The 16401-nt window shown below is 36.9% G+C and overlaps 1 protein-coding gene across 1 annotated transcript; it reads left to right on the top strand.

Annotated features, from left to right (window-relative positions):
- The first annotated feature begins 14850 nt into the window (after nt 1-14850).
- Nucleotides 14851-16131, top strand: LOC141619906 (protein FAR1-RELATED SEQUENCE 2-like). The gene is made up of 2 exons (XM_074436917.1): nt 14851-15064; nt 15179-16131. The coding sequence occupies exons 1-2, from the start codon at nt 14851-14853 to the stop codon at nt 16129-16131; spliced, it is 1167 nt and encodes a 388-aa protein (XP_074293018.1).
- The last annotated feature ends 270 nt before the right edge of the window (nt 16132-16401 follow it).

The following is a 16401-nucleotide window of genomic DNA, read 5'->3' as shown; positions in this document are numbered from 1 at the left end:
TGGCCTAAGAACAGAAATCAAAATAGATTTCCTCCTAATCGATACACCCAAGACCGTCTGAGACTATGCCCTTGTGCTAGAAATGTATTCTCTAATTGCCTTGCAATATTGAGAGAATTTTTGTGAGTTTTTGCTAGATGTGAGATCTAGGTTTAGAGAGGAAATGTTCTCCCAAAACCCTAATAATTTTACAAATGAAAATGATTAGGTTGCAAATGAGGAGAGGCTCTCCTTTTGTTTGCTCTACTCGGCCAAACCGTGAGCCCTCTTGGGAAGTGGGCTTCCACTTCCTTTTAATTTTAACTCGTGGTCCGGTTCGTAAAATGCTAAATGTATATGACGCGGTTTTATTATAAATCGTCATCGGTTATCGGTTATTAATATATCGTCTAGTAACAAGGATTAGCTGATATATTAATACATGTCCGACAAAGACAATATTGTATAATTAATTCAATATACATTAATTAAATATAACCGTTTATATTTAATTTACGAATTAACTGTTTAATTCGCCTTAGCCCATTTTATTTAATTCGTATTAAATAAAATATCTCAACATCGCATTTTGACTAATTATTAGTCAAATAACTCGGACTAACTGCTTAGTCAATTTTCTGGCATCAACATGATTGTATTTTCATACCGTCACATCTCTCAAACGTATCCTATAGGTGTGACTTTTAGGGACCAGTTGATCACCGCCATCTGTATGACAATAACGTCAAACTTATCTAGCAAGCCAATCGTTATTGATAAACGTGGATCAACTGATTATAATACAAAAGTATACCCTTTTATCCTTTTAGAGATTTAAATGTTATTGCACTACTTGTAGAGGACACCAGCCCCAACAAGCTCCCACTTGTCCGTACAAGTGTATGTGTAATAACGTTATCCGCACTAACTGGAGGACACAGCTCCAACAAACTCCCACTTGTCCGTACAAGTGTATGTGCGATAACCGATTCTCATATTCATTTAAAATTTCTCCCACTCAATGTAAAACAATTTGCAGATCCAGATCCGCAAAGGTCGTATTTTACAATCGATCTGTATCAAGAGTGGTTTCCCCGACTAGAGAGTAACTCAACTGATAAAACGAATTCGTATTCGAGCATGGCCATGCATTTCGATTCTGACTCCTCGAGTGGCCCTGAGAAATATCGAGTAACTGATAAAGGCTGAATATTTCCTTCAACTCGACTCCTTCCGATCTAAGCACAAAGATGAAATGACCCGAAAAAAATCTACTTGCCCCCTGTTACGGATGACCGTGAGAAAGAAACCAAAGTCACCCAAAATCTGCCTTAGTCTCAAGAGACAGTCGATAGTCAAAAGAATCGACTCTTAGGATCACCATGGAGGTCCTATCCACGACCGGGCACCGTATGTTATAAAACATTTAGGACTCCACGTCGATGTCACAATTATGTCCTACGAGATATCCATATAAATCGCCTCTGTGATTGGTCAGTCAACCTTTTGACTTATGGCTCGTTGAACCCACCATCAACCAACGTCACAAAATAATTACCTTGAGTTATCAGCTCACGTGGGCAATTAAGGACCAAAAATATAATGTTTGTTCAGTTCACTTTGTGGTGTTCAAGATTGTCGTACAAATCCACCTGAAAAACAAAATATATAAATATCAAAACGATGATGTCGTATAGAGTACAAAAGAGAATGAATCTAATCCATAAAAGATTACTACAACTTAGGAACACGTTTAATTCCCATGGAATTAACGTGCCCTTCATGCTTATCTTGTCGTAATGGTTTAGTGAGAGGATCTGCTATGTTATCATCTGTAGCAATCTTTTCTATCACTACTTCCTTTTGCTCCACGTAATCTCGGATTAGATGAGCGTTCCGTTGTACATGTCTAGACTTGTTGCTAGACTTTGGCTCCTTAGCTTGGAAGATGGCACCTCTATTGTCGCAATAGATGGTGATCGGGTCATTCGAACTAGGCACTACAGATAGTCCTTGTAAGAATTGACGCATCCATATCGCTTCCTTTGCGGCCTTCGACGCGGCATAGTACTCGGACTCAGTCGTAGAATCTGCTGTAACACTTTGTTTGAAACTCTTCCAGCTGACTGCAGCGCCATTAAGAGTAAAAACGAATCCAGACTGAGATTTCGAGTCATCTCGATCCGTTTGAAAGCTAGCATCTGCGTAACCGGTTGTGCATAGCTTTTGATCGCCTCCATAAGTCAATGCCCAATCTTTAGTCCTCCGTAGGTACTTAAGAATATTCTTGACAGCCATCCAATGTGATTCACCTGGATGCTGTTGGAATCGACTTGTCATACTCAATGCATATGCCACGTCCGGACGTGTGCATATCATGGCATACATGATTGATCCTATAGCCGAGGCATAAGGAATCCGTGTCATGCGCTCTTTCTCTTCCGGTGTCTCTGGTGCGTGAGACTTGCTCAAATGCACCCCTGGAGCCATAGGAAGAAACCCCTTTTGGAGTTAGTCATCTTTGAATCTCTCTAGGATTTTGTCTATGTAAGACTCCCGATCGAGAGATAACATCCGTCGTGATCTATCTCGATAGATACGGATGCCTAGAATTCTTTGTGACTCACCCAGATCTTTCATCTGGAAATGGTTTTTCAACCATACTTTCACCGAAGTTAAGAGAGGTATGTCATTCCCAATCAGGAGTATGTCATCGACATACAATATTAGGAAGACAATCTTGCTCCCACTCGACTTGATATAAAGACATGGTTCCTCGACCGATCGAGTAAATCCATTTTCTTTAATCACTTGGTCGAAGCGATGATTCCAACTCCGAGATGCTTGCTTAAGTCCATAAATGGAACGCTTAAGCTTGCATACTTTCTTAGGATATGTTCAGGATCGATGAAACCTTCGGGTTGTACCATGTACAACTCTTCCTCCAAAAAGCCGTTTAAGAAGGCGGTTTTCACATCCATCTGCCAAATTTCATAGTCATGAAAAGCGGCAATCGCTAAGATAATCCGAATGGAACGCAACATGACTACGGGTGCAAAAATTTCATCGTAGTGCAAACCTGGCACTTGGGTGAAACCTTTAGCAACTAGTCGTGCTTTGTAGATATCTTGTTGACCTTCCACAGAATGCTTTATCTTGTAAAGCCATTTGCATTGAAGGGTACGAACCTTAGCAGGTAAGTCAACAAGATCCCATACGTTGTTCTCATACATGGAGTCCATCACGGATTGCATGTCCTCAAGCCATAGCTTTGAGTCATAACTAGTCATGGCACCTTTATAGGTTGCGGGTTCACTACTCGTTAAGAGTAGAATGTCATCTATGTCATGTTCCTCGACCATACCAATGTATCTGTCCGGAGGAATAGAGACTCTTCCCGACCCCCTAGGTTCCTCAGGAATATTCACCGCAGCCGGGATTGAAGGAATTGGTTCCTCCAATGGTTGCTCGGTATTTGGTTCTGGAACCTCCGACAGCTCGAAGGTTCTATCACTCTTTGCATTCTCGAGAAATTCCTTCTCTAAGAATGTCGCACTAGCCGCAACAAATACACGTTGTTCGGTTGGCGAATAAAAGTAATGGCCAAGTGTTCCTTTAGGATAACCTATAAAGTATGTCTTGACCGATCGCGAGCCGAGCTTATCCTCGTGTCTCCACTTGACATAAGCCTTGTCAACACTTGGCCAATCGTCAAACTTATCTAGCAAGCCAATCGTTATTGATAAACGTGGATCAACTGATTATAATACAAAAGTATACCCTTTGATCCTTTCAGAGATTTAAATGTTATTGCACTACTTGTAGAGGACACCAGCCCCAACACCTCCATCACTAATGGTTACACTAGGAACTCCAAATCTTGGGAAGATAATTTTCTTGAGGAGTTTAGTGACTGTTTTGGCATCATCGGTTGGAGTAGCAATTGCTTCTACCCACTTTGATACATAATCAACGGCTACAAGAATGTACTTGTTTCCTTGAGATGATACAAATGGTCCTTGGTAGTCAATTCCCCATACATTAAAATTTTCTACCTCCAATATTCCTCGTTGTGGCATCTCATTCCTCCAAGAAATGTTCCCGGTTCTTTCGCAAGGATCACAATGGAGAATAAATTCTCTAGCATCTTCAAACATGGTAGGCCAAAAGAAGCCCGATTGAAGGACTTTAACAATAGTTCTTCATGCTCCATGACTACATTCTTTGTAAAGATTGGGATCGTCCCAAAAGTGCCTCTTTACTTCAAACAAGAATCTCTTCCTTTGATTGTAATTCAAATTTAGAGGAAGGACTCCTCCCACAATGTAGTTAGCATAATTGGCAAACCATGGTGTGGTTTGCCTCTTAAGTTGTGATTGAATGGCCATTAAGATATCATCGGGAAAAGAGTCATTGATCGGTGTCTCTCCCTCATCACTATGGAATCAAATTCTTGACAAGTGGTCCGCTGCCACATTCTCGGCTCCGTTTTTGTCTCTTATCTCTAAATCAAATTCTTGGAGTAGCAAAATCCATCTCAACAATCTTGGTTTTTCTTCTTTCTTTATCAAGAGATGTCTAAGAGCACGATGATCCGAGAAAACAATCACTTTCGATCCAAGCAAATAGGAACGAAATTTGTCTAAGGCATAGACAATGGCAAGGAGTTCCTTCTCGGTGGTATCGTAGCTCACTTGTGCAGAGTCAAGAGTCTTGCTTATGTAATAGATAGCATGTAAAGCCTTTCCTACCCGTTGGCCAAGAACCGCTCCAACGGCGTAGTTACTTGCATCGCACATGATCTTAAACGGTAATTCCCAATTTGGTGGTTGGATGATTGGTGCCGAGATAAGTGACTGCTTGATTCTATTAAAGGTTTCAACACACTCATCAGTGAATTGAAATTGAGCATCTTTAAGCAAAAGTTGAATGAGGGGTTTCGCAATTTTTGAAAAATCTTTTATGAAACGGCGATAAAAACCCGCGTGACCAAGAAAGCTCCTCACCCCTCTAACATTCACGGGAGGTGGAAGTTTCTCTATCACCTCAACCTTGGCTTTGTCAACTTCGATGCCCTTTTTCGAGATTAGATGATCCAAAACAATACCTTCATTGACCATGAAGTGACACTTTTCCCAATTTAAAACAAGACTAATATCTTCATATTTTTGCAATATAAGAGAAAGATTATGCAAACATGAGTCAAAGTCTTTTCCATAAACACTAAAATCGTCCATAAAAACTTCCATTATGGTTTCTAGATAATCGGAGAAAACACTCATCATGCATCTTTGGAAAGTATGCGGGAGCATTACATAGCCCGAAAGGCATTCTCCTATATGCAAAAGTACCATAAGGGCATGTGAAAGTGGTCTTGTGTTGGTCATCCGGGTGTATCGGGATTTGGAAGAATCCCGAGTACCCGTCAAGGTAGCAAAAGAATTTGTTAGAGGCTAACCTCTCAAGCATTTGGTCAATGAATGGTAGGGGGAAATGATCCTTTCTTGTTGCGGAATTCAATTTACGATAGTCGATACACATACGCCAATCGGTGATCTTCCATGTGGGTATTAGCTCATTCTTATCATTTGTTACTACCGTGGTACCTCCTTTCTTAGGTACCACTTGAACGGGGCTAACCCACAAGGAATCCGATATAGTATATATGATTCCTGCATCAAGTAATTTCATAACCTCCGCTTTTACGACTTTTTGCATGTGGGGGTTTAATCTCCTTTGGGATTGGATGGTAGGCCTATGGTCCTCTTCTAGATGAATTCTATACATGCAAAAATTGGGACTTATCCCTTTAAGATCATCTAGACTATAACCTATGGCCTTTTCATGTTGTGTTAACACATTAAGCAAACTTTCCAATTGGTTCTCATCAAGTTTGTCATTAACAATCACGGGTTTAGTTTTAGATTCATCAAGGTAAGCATATTTCAAATTTGGGGGAAGGGGTTTTAGAGTTGGAGTTTGTACCTCACTTTCTTCCATCATTGAGGATTCACTAAGGACTTGCTCCATTTCCATTAGACATTCCATTCTCATGGCATATTCAACTTGTTCTTCAAACTCACTAATCTCGTCATACTCAAATTCCATGACGAATTCATCTAGCTCCTCGACTTGTATGATATGATCTTCGGTTGTTTGCTCTTCTTTAATAGATTGGGATGCTTCCACAAGAATGTCATGTACCAATACGGATTGCTCATAAGTAAGTTCTTTGTTGGCTAGAGCGGTCTTAAGGAGATATACTTCCAATTCCCAATGCTTATTTTTAGCCTCACTTGCTTCTAAGGCTTCCAATGCTTACATGGGGTCTTTGATGAAAGGGATACTCATATGGTCCTCAACAAAACAATCTATAATATCCATCTTGCAAAATATACTAAGAGAAAAAGGTGAGAAGTACCTTGAGGAGTTTTACTTCCCCAAGGTAAAGAAAGACACAACTAAAAACAATTAATGAAAATCAAATCAAGTTAACACCGTCCCCGGCAACGGCCCCATTTTTGGTTCGAAGATTTAAAACTTGTCGTCAAAAGTTACCCAACCAAAACAATATTTATAACTTCACCAACTACTCTTAGTAAAGAGGCAAGTAAAGGTCGGATCCCAAGAGACGGGTATTGATGTAGGATTTTCATTTGTAAATGGTCGTGTCTTAGGGTGTCATAATTTGGGGTTGAGATAGGAGATAAATTAAAACTAATCAACAATAAAAACAAAGCAAGGTAGATAGAATGAAGGTGTAAACAATTGATTAAAGGCACTAGGGTATCATGGGTTCATAGGGGAATACATGGGAGTTGATCATACAAACATGTTCTCAAATTATAAGCAAGCAATTATTGTTGTGATAAGATGAGCCACATCTGTGGAGAAGGTTGGTCTTGCAGATAAGATGAGCCACATCTCTACAGGACATGGTGCTAGCTTAGAGCTTCTGGAGGGTAAACTCCTACCTGGTGTTCTTGCACTTGATGATGCTTGATTTCTCCTGTCTGCTTGTTTTGTTAGCCTGCTTGACGGTGGCGGGTTATTGACAATTAATTGACAAGTTTGGAATAACTTAGAACTCCTGTTTATTAACAATTAAGTCATCCTCACTTAGACTCAAGCATCCTCACTTAGTTATGGATAATTGGTGGGTTATTACAGTGTGCAGGTAACTTAAGGCTTTCAAGATCTGTCTAGCCCAATTCTTGATCGGCTTTCGGTCTGATGACTATGTTTCTTGCTTGTACGCATGCAAATACATGTCAGTAAAAGGACTAGACAGATCTTGAAAGCCGAATGAAGATGGTGAAAGGCGGAATGAAAGGCGAATTTAGGTTCTGGTTCGAAGGTTTAAAACTTGTCGTCAAAAGTTACCCAACCAAAACAATATTTATAACTTCACCAACTACACTTAGTAAAAAGGCCAGTAAAGGTCGGATCCCAAGAGACGGGTATTGATGTAGGATTTTCAATTGTAAATGGTCGTGTCTTAGGGAGTAACAATTTGGGGTTGAGATAGGAGATCAATTAAAACTAATCAACAATAAAAACAAAGCAAGGTAGATAGAATGAAGGTATAAACAATTTATTAAAGGCATTAGGGTATCATGGGTTCATAGGGGAATACATGGGAGTTGATCATACAAACATGTTCTCAAATTATAAGCAAGCAATTGTTGTTGTGATGGGATCGAGTTAGTGTATATCTTACAATCCCTAAGAAGGTTTGGGTCCCGGAGCTGAATCGATTAGATTGTACAACACCTACAAGTCGACTTAATCCTTCCTATTTAACATTATGCATGGTCTAATGAGGCTCGAGTTGGTTTATGTCTTACAAACTTCATTGAAAAGATAAGTGATGGGTAACAAATGCAATGATTCATAGGCTCGCATTTCATCAAACATAACATGTGCATAAGTTGAAATCACAACAAGCAAGCAAATAAATTATGTAAACATATTAGATTAAGCATGAATTATTCCCCATGTTGGTTTCCCTTAATTACCCATTAACCCTAGCTAAGGAAACTACTCACTAATGATCAAGTTTAACATGCTAACAAGGTTGTCAATCACATTAACAAGGCAAAACATGATGAATAAATGAAAATGATTAACAATAATTAAAGTAAGGATTAAGAGAATTATACCTATGGAGATTCCAAAATAATAATGCAAAGAATAATAGAAGTACTTGATGATTGATAGAAGGTTGTCAATCTCCCAATAAACCCAAATGATCTTCTAATTACTCAAAATAAATGATGAACAATAGAGAACTTAAGGAAATATTAAGTATTGAGATTTGTATTAAAACTAGATTAAGAGTTGACTACAAGATTAAGGAATTATTATTAATTGATTACAACTTGATTACTAGATGATGCTAATCTAGGTAGTACAATGGGGTATTTATACTAAAGATTAAGTACAAATATTAGGGTTACTAAGGGCTTAAATGACTATTAAGTCCTTTAATAAAAGTTGAGGAAATGCTCCTCTCCAAGGATATGAGCATCTCCGTTTTGCTAGTCTTGCCATGATCCGAGCGACTTGAAAACAGGCACGGGCTCTCTGAGGTACGATCCGAGCGGATTGTCAAGGGAGACGCTCGGATCTTCTTGCTTCAGGATGAGCGTCTTGGGCACGGGACGCTCGGATGGTGGTGGAGGGAGATGCTCGGATCCTCTATGATCCGCTCGGATCCCTTGGCAGACAACGTTTCTTCTTTTCTTCCTTCATAATCCGCGAGGATCAATCCGGGGATGCAAGGATCCTTTCGTCATTGCTCGTTTCACTTTATTATCTACATAGGCCTTCTAGTATCGCCTTCCCTTTAATGCTTGGTCATTAGATGCGATCAATTTAGCTTCATTTCGCCATGTAAATGCAAGGTTTGCACTCCTCTCCTACCAAGGAAACAAAACATCAATGAATATGCAAAATGGGAAACTAAAGATAGTAAATGACCCAATTATGCACTATAAAGCATTGGAACGAGGCTAATTCGGGGACTAAATGTGCTCAAATATGAGTCACATCAGGTTCACTGGTGTGGTATTGTATACTATAATCCATGATATTGTTTAGTACAACCAGTGGTATTGTTTATTGTAAGGTGTGATATTGTTTTGTATAACGTGTGATACTCTTTTACTGAACTCACAGACTCAGATAAAATATTACATGTTATATTAAACAATATCACGGCTTAGACTAAAAAAAATGTTCATAAAAAAAAATTATTCATAAAAAAATCGTGATATTTTTGTGTTGCGCGTGTGATACATAAGTGGACTCACGGGACTCAAAAAGATAGGGTGAACTCATGTGATCCTAATTCTATATATATATATATATATATATATATATATATATATATATATATATATATATATATATATATATATATATATATATATATATATATATATATATATGTATGAGTTCTAATGAGTCCACCACTTCCATTGAGTCCCTAAGTCCTTCTAAGGGCCATTGGATGGACTCAATGGATGGTTGAGATGGATGAAGAGGAAAATGATTAAGGACTATTAAAAAGAAAAGGAAAAAAATGTGGATGGTTGGATTGAAATGGATGGTTGAGATTGAAAATAACAAAAAAAAAATTATCACTAATCAATTTTCTATCACTAATTAAATTTTCTTTCTCTCTCTAGCCTCTAATTAATCAGTTTTGAGTTTCAGATTTTATGAGTGTAAATGTAATGTTGTATGAGTTTTATGAGTGTAACTTTAATTTTTTTTTTTGTGACGAAAAAAATGATTTTTTTGTGACAGATTTTATGGCGGTTTTGTATGCAAAAAATTGAATTTATACAATTTCAACATTTCAAGAGTGTAAATGTAAAATTTTATGAGTGTAATTTTGATTTTGTTGTAATGGAAATTTTGAATTTATATAATTTTAACATTTTACGAGTGTAACTTTGATGTTTTACGAGTGTAAATGTAATATTTTTATGAGTGTAATTTTGATTTTCTTATGACGGAAATTTTGAATATATATAATTTAACATTGTACGAGTGCAACATTGATGATTTACGAGTGTAAATGTAATACTTTAAGAGTGTAAATTTGATTTTTTAGGCAATTTTCTATATAAAAATTTTGAATTTATATAGTCTTAAGATGTCACAAGTGTAAATTTGATGCTTTACGGGAGTAAATGTAGTATTTAAAGTGTAAATTTGAAGGTCTACGAGTGTAATTTTAATGCTTTAAAAGTGTAACTTTGATCTTTTGAGTGTAACTTTGGTCCTTTACGAGTGTAACTTTGATCCTTTACGAGTAAAACTTTAGTCCGATCACCAACAAACACCACCAACGTCGTCATCCACCACCAACTCATACCCACAAAAAGATCTATAGTAGATCTGGAAAAAAAATGAGATATTTGACGAGTGTAACTGTAAAGAAATACGAGTGTGACTGTAAAGCAATACGAGTGTAACTGTAAAGAAATACGAGTGTAAATTTAAAGAAATATGAGTGTAAATTTAATAATACGAGTGTAAGTGTAAATCTGAAAATGAGTGTAACTTTAATATAGTACAAGTGTAAATCTGAAAAATGAGTGTAATTTTAAATAAATAAGAGTGTAACTTTAAAGAAATACAAGTGTAACTGTAAAGAAATACGAGTGTAAATCTGAGGAAATTCGAGTATCAATCTTAAAAAATATAAAAAAAAAAGGAAATTTGAAAAAATATAAAACAAAAAACGATTTAAAAAACTATAAAACTAGTGTAACTTTAAGGAAATACGAGTGTAAATTTGAGGAAATACAAGTGTAAATTTAAAGAAATACGAGTGTAACTTTTATAAAAATGAACCAAAAAAAAAGAATGAAATATAAATGAAAAAGGAACCCAACAAAACCAGATTTAAAACATAAATCTAAAAAAAATATATAACAAGACGATTTTTTATAAGACGAGATTTGAAAAAATATAAAACAAGACGATATTTGAAAAAAAGACGAGATTTGTGAAAAAACCGAAAGCAACAAACTCCAATCTGAACAAATAAAAAAAAAGAAATATAAATAAAAGAAATTAGAGGAAAAAAAAAACAAAATCTGAAAATTAATGTTACAGAGTCACAAACTTAACCCACTTTTCACCATTTTTTGTCTCGTCTTGGAATGAAATAGGAAGGCGTAGGTTAGCCAGGGGAACTTCATTTTTTTAGTGTGAGTTTGGAGGCCCACCATCAAAAAAACAAGAAGAAAAGTAGGCAGTAAGGAGAGGAGAGGAGAGGAGCTGGAGTTTTTGGTTGTTCTTAGCTGGGCACAAGCAGGAAACGAAAAAGGGGAGAAAGACGGAGGAATAGTTTCTTTTTTTTGTTTTTTTCAGATGGCGGGATAGTGGTGGTTGGTGGCTGTGGATGTGGGGCCACGGCGGACAGGGGATATGAGGTTGTTGCGTAAAGGTGGTGGCGATCGTGGATCTGTTTTGGTGGTTGGTCGTGGTGGTGAGGTATGTTGGTGATTTAAGAGTAATTACCGGTTCATTTGGCGTAATTAAGATCGGTTCACTGATGGGTAATTTCTAAATAATATAATACGAGTTCGGGAAGTACGGAGTGTACGCTCGTATAATTATTTACGGGATTGCGGAATAATTTTCGTTCGAATAACTATGACGGGTACTTTTAATCTTAATTTGTGAAGAGTTACAACCCTTCACAAATGCATCCCCTGTTTCCCTGAAACCCAATCCTTTCTATATAAATAGATAAAGGATGAGAAGAAAAGTTACAGAAAATTATAATCTTCTACTGCATCAAAAGAACGTTTAACATTCTACACAAAATATTTTATATATTACGTCTCTGATTTTTGTGCCAAAAATCAGAGGGCACCGTCTTATCTCAGTAGAAAGTTCGATTATACCCAGGCACTGTTAAGGGTCGAATTATTTTATTAGGAAAGCGGAGTCGATTCGGTGCAGTTTTATTGTCAATTCCTTTTTCGTACATACTCAAAATCTAACAGGGTCACGGATCTGGTGGTGTCGTGGAGTGGTGTTTGTGATGTCGAGTGAAGGGAGGTGGCGGTGGGGCGTGGTGACGGTGTGGGTGAGGTGGTTAGTGAAGGTGGTTATGGTGACAGCGGTGGTTGTCGATGATGGTGAGAGAGGGTGGAATTTTTTATTTTTTTAGGTTTTTAATTATTTGGGTTTTTAGAGAGAGAAGAGGAATGATATTTGTGAGATGAGAGATAAGTGGATGGGAAAATAATTGATATATAGTGAATTAGTTTTTGATTAGGTGGATTAGTGAGGTCGAGAGAGAGTGTCTTAAATTAGCATTAATCTCTTCTTTTAGCATTAATCCCCTCCCTTATTCCATTCAATCTCAGCCTTCCGTCCATCTCCCTCATCCAAGGGCCCTAAAGAGGACTTATGGACTCAAGGAATATGGGTGGACTCATTAGATCTCATCACCCTTATACTAAAAGAATAAGAGATCTCCAAATTTTCCCGCCTAAATAAATTTGACTATAATTAGGCTTTTATTATATCATATATGTAATTGGGCTTTCATTATATTATATCTGCAAGTATCAGTTGTATAATTGTTACCCTCTTCAATATTCCTATTTAAAAAACCGCGCTTTCGCGCGGGATCTATACTAGTTTATATATATATATATATATATATATATATATATATATATATATATATATATATATATATATATATATATATATATATATATATATATATATAATTAGGATCACATGAGGCTACCTTCAATATTTGAGTCCAAGAGTCTCACTTTCAGTCGTCAGATCATAGGTACCAACGGCTGAGATCTGCGCGCTATAAGAAGGGTAAAATTGTCTTTTTACAGCTCATTATATATACTCCCTCATTCTGACTTTCTGTCATTGTAATTCTGTTTTTCCCTCTCTTCTCTCTCTCTCTCTCTCTCAAATTCATCCGCCTCTAAATTGTTCTTCAGTTCCTGATCAATCACCTATCATGGAATCGCTTTAATTTTGCAATCAATCTAATCGATTTTAATTTCTTCATCTATCCTATTGGAATGTCAGGTATTTCTTCATCTAAAATTCCTTTAATTTTTGTATTTTCGCTTTGTTTTTGTCTTAATTTATGAATTTTAGTCATCTTTTCTGAGTTTTTATGAATTGATGTTTAATTGTTATCGGTTTCCGTTTTAATTTATGTTTCAATCATCTCGTGTTACCTGATTTAGTTTATTTGGTGTGTTTTTGTTGTAATTTCGCTTAGCTTTTTGTCTCAATTTATGAATTTAAGTCATCTTTTCTTAGTTTTATTAGATTGATGTTTAATTGTTACCGTTTTCCATTTTAATTCACGTTTCAATCATCTCGTGTTTCCTGATTTAGTTTTAATTATCTCATGTATATATTGCTCATCACAATTACAATTATCGCTTTATCTCGTCTTTTCTTTTTGAGAACTGTTTTGCATGCGTCATTCAGATTTGACACTACATTGTTTACATGTTAACAGTTCTAATATTACATGTTAACAGTTCTCTGTCTAACCTTATTGTTGCCGTTTGACCTAAATTTGTTTACCTACTTAATTTAGTTTAGTATCACAACATAACCTTAATAGTATCACTCGTACTATTTACAGTATCCTAGTTTTAAATATAGTGATATATTATATGTTTACGTAATTAGAATATCACACCTTATATTAATAATATCACATATCATTCACAATAGTATCATACACTAGAATATCTAATAATACATGCTTGTGTAAATTAGTATCCTACACTATGCTTTACAGTAGTTACTTAATGTAAATCAGTATCAGCCGGTATGCTTACTAGTATCACATGTTATCATTAATAATACCACAGCCTGATTTACTCTAATTAACTTTTTCCTGCTAGAATTTGTTCCATCACCCTGTTTTTAAGAGACTTCTTCTACTTCTCTTGTACCTGCTTGTACTCCACAATGCATACAAGTTGATGATGTGCATGTTGGAAATCACCTTTCTTTGATTGTCATCCCTGGAGGTTCTAAGGAGTGGATACGGAATGTTGCCACTCAATTTACACCTAGAATAGGACAAAGTTTTGCTACCTTAGATGAGTGTATCCAATTTTATGAAACTTATGCGGACGCTTGCGGATTTGACCCAAGAAAGTCTTTAACTAAAAGGTTTCGTGGTAGTTGTGATATAAAGACAAAACTAATTGTCTGTAATAGAGAAGGCTTTAGGAATAGTCAGCCGAAAGTGTTACCCTCTAATGGTGAAGAGGAGAGAAGGATCAAACCATATGATCCTAAGAAGACCAAGATTATTAGGATTGGTTGTAAGGCCAAGATTTTATTCAGATTTGTCATCAAAGAAATTGACCAAGTTAAATCCCACTCTTTGTTGTTGATCAGTTTCATGTTGCCCATAATCACCTTCTTTGTCCACTAAAGTATAAAGAATTTCAGAACAAATCCAGACACCTTAATTTACATCAGAAACAAACAAGCATTGACAATTGCAAGGTGAATATCGGCCCAACGACTACTTTCAGGTCTTATAAGGAGTATGTTGATGGTTATCAAAATGTGGGAGCTTGTTTGACTGACTTTAAAAATTTTGGTAGGGAAGTCAAGTGTTTTATAGGGCAGCGGGATGCTCAAATGTTCATAAATCAGCTTGAAGTGCTTTCTGAAACTAGGCCAGGGTTTTATTATGCGTATGAGGTTGATGAGAATTAGTGTTTGGTTCGTGTTATTCGGGCTGACGCAGAGGCACGTCAAAACTACTCACTATATGGTGAGGTGGTGACCTTTGACCCAACCTATTCAACCAATAGGTACGACATGAAATTCTGTCCTTTTACTGGTGTTGATCGCCACAAGAAGTCGGTCACCTTTGCTGCTTCACTCGTGGATAGGGAGAACGACAAAAATTTCAATTGGGTTTTCCAGAAATTCTTAGATTGTATGGGTGGAAAGGAACCCAATTGTTTATTTACCGACCAATGCCCGACAATGAAAATTGCAGTGCCTGCTGTTTTTAAGACAGCTGCCCACCGTTATTGCATGTGGCACATCATGTAGAAATTACCTGAAAAGGTAGGGGCGACGGTGACCAAAGAGACAGATTTTGTACGCCGTATGAATTTTATTGTCTGGGATTCTGACCTAGAGCCTTTTGACTTTGAAGAGAAGTGGTCTGCATTGATCAAGGAGTTTCAACTGGAAGATAATGGTTGGTTGACATATATGTTTAACAAGAGGCAACGTTGGATTCCCGCTTATTATCGTGATATCCCTCTTGGTTGTCTTCTTAGAACAACCCAACGTTCTGAGAGCATAAACAACGTTTTCAAGCGGTTCGAGAATCCTCGCGGCACAGTTGTGGAATTTTGGTTGCGCTTCCAAAGTGTTATGGATCAGCAAAGATACACCCAAAAGTCACTTGATAGAGACAGTGATCTCTCTCTACACGTAACCAAAACCATGCTTCATCTTAAGATTCATGCATCCATTGTGTACACACACGCACTCTTTTTCGAATTCCAAAAGCAGTGTGTCGCTTCTTTGCATTCATGTAGTGCTGGAGATTCTTCAAGGGATTCCACTACAAGGTTTCTTGATGTTGAAGATGCAATATTGCGTACAACGTACACAGTAGCATTTAATCCCACAACTTTTGATGCAAAATGTTCATGTAAGATGTTTGAGAGGAAGGGATACATCTGCAAACACATTATTTGGATTTTATCAGGTAAAGGGGTGAAGAAGATACCTGAACAGTACCTTTTGCGTAGATGGACAAAGAACACCAAAAAGATGCCTCTTTATGATATGCACGGGCAATTGATTGGCGATTTTGATTCCTCAGATGTGAGTAAGCTGCAGATTTCAAATGTTTGGTCAGAGTTCTACTCAACGCTGTCTCTGATAAAATCTCTACCTGAAAATTACGTAACCGAATTGACTGATTTACTGAAGGCATTTAGACAGAAATTCAAGCCTGGCCCTGAAACAATGACAAAACAACAAGAGTTAGAAATGCTTCTTGGGGTTAAGTGTTCAGATGAGGTCCATATACTACCACCTGTTAAATACAAAAAAAGGGTAGTGGCAAGAGGTTGACCTCTAAGAAACAACAGTGCATTGAAAAGGCACAAAAGCCGAAAAAGTTTTGCAATAATTGTAAACAAATGGCACAAAATGATAAGCGCAACTGCCCTAATCCAGTTGCTGAGACATCTGAGCACTCGGTGAATGATAATGAATCTGATGTAAGTGATTTTGCTAACTACATTCATTATGTTTGACTTCTTACTAACATTATTTAATTTTTTTTTGTTATTTATATCTTGTTCTGTGTTTTTTGAGAAACAATATCACATGTACCTCTAA

The sequence above is a fragment of the Silene latifolia genome, chromosome X, assembly GCF_048544455.1.
Source record: "Silene latifolia isolate original U9 population chromosome X, ASM4854445v1, whole genome shotgun sequence".
NCBI classification, from domain to species: domain Eukaryota; kingdom Viridiplantae; phylum Streptophyta; class Magnoliopsida; order Caryophyllales; family Caryophyllaceae; genus Silene; species Silene latifolia.
Note: the sequence above shows the minus strand (reverse complement) of the source record. Positions and strands in the feature narration are given on the sequence as shown.

Excerpts from the sequence above, each read along its gene's own strand:
- LOC141619906 (XM_074436917.1), top strand. The coding sequence starts at position 14,851 with ATGAAATTCTGTCCTTTTACTGGTGTTGATCGCCACAAGAAGTCGGTC. Across the intron at positions 15,065-15,178 it reads TTTTAAGACAGCTGCCCACC|AGCCTTTTGACTTTGAAGAG; the intron begins GTTATTGCATGT and ends ATTCTGACCTAG.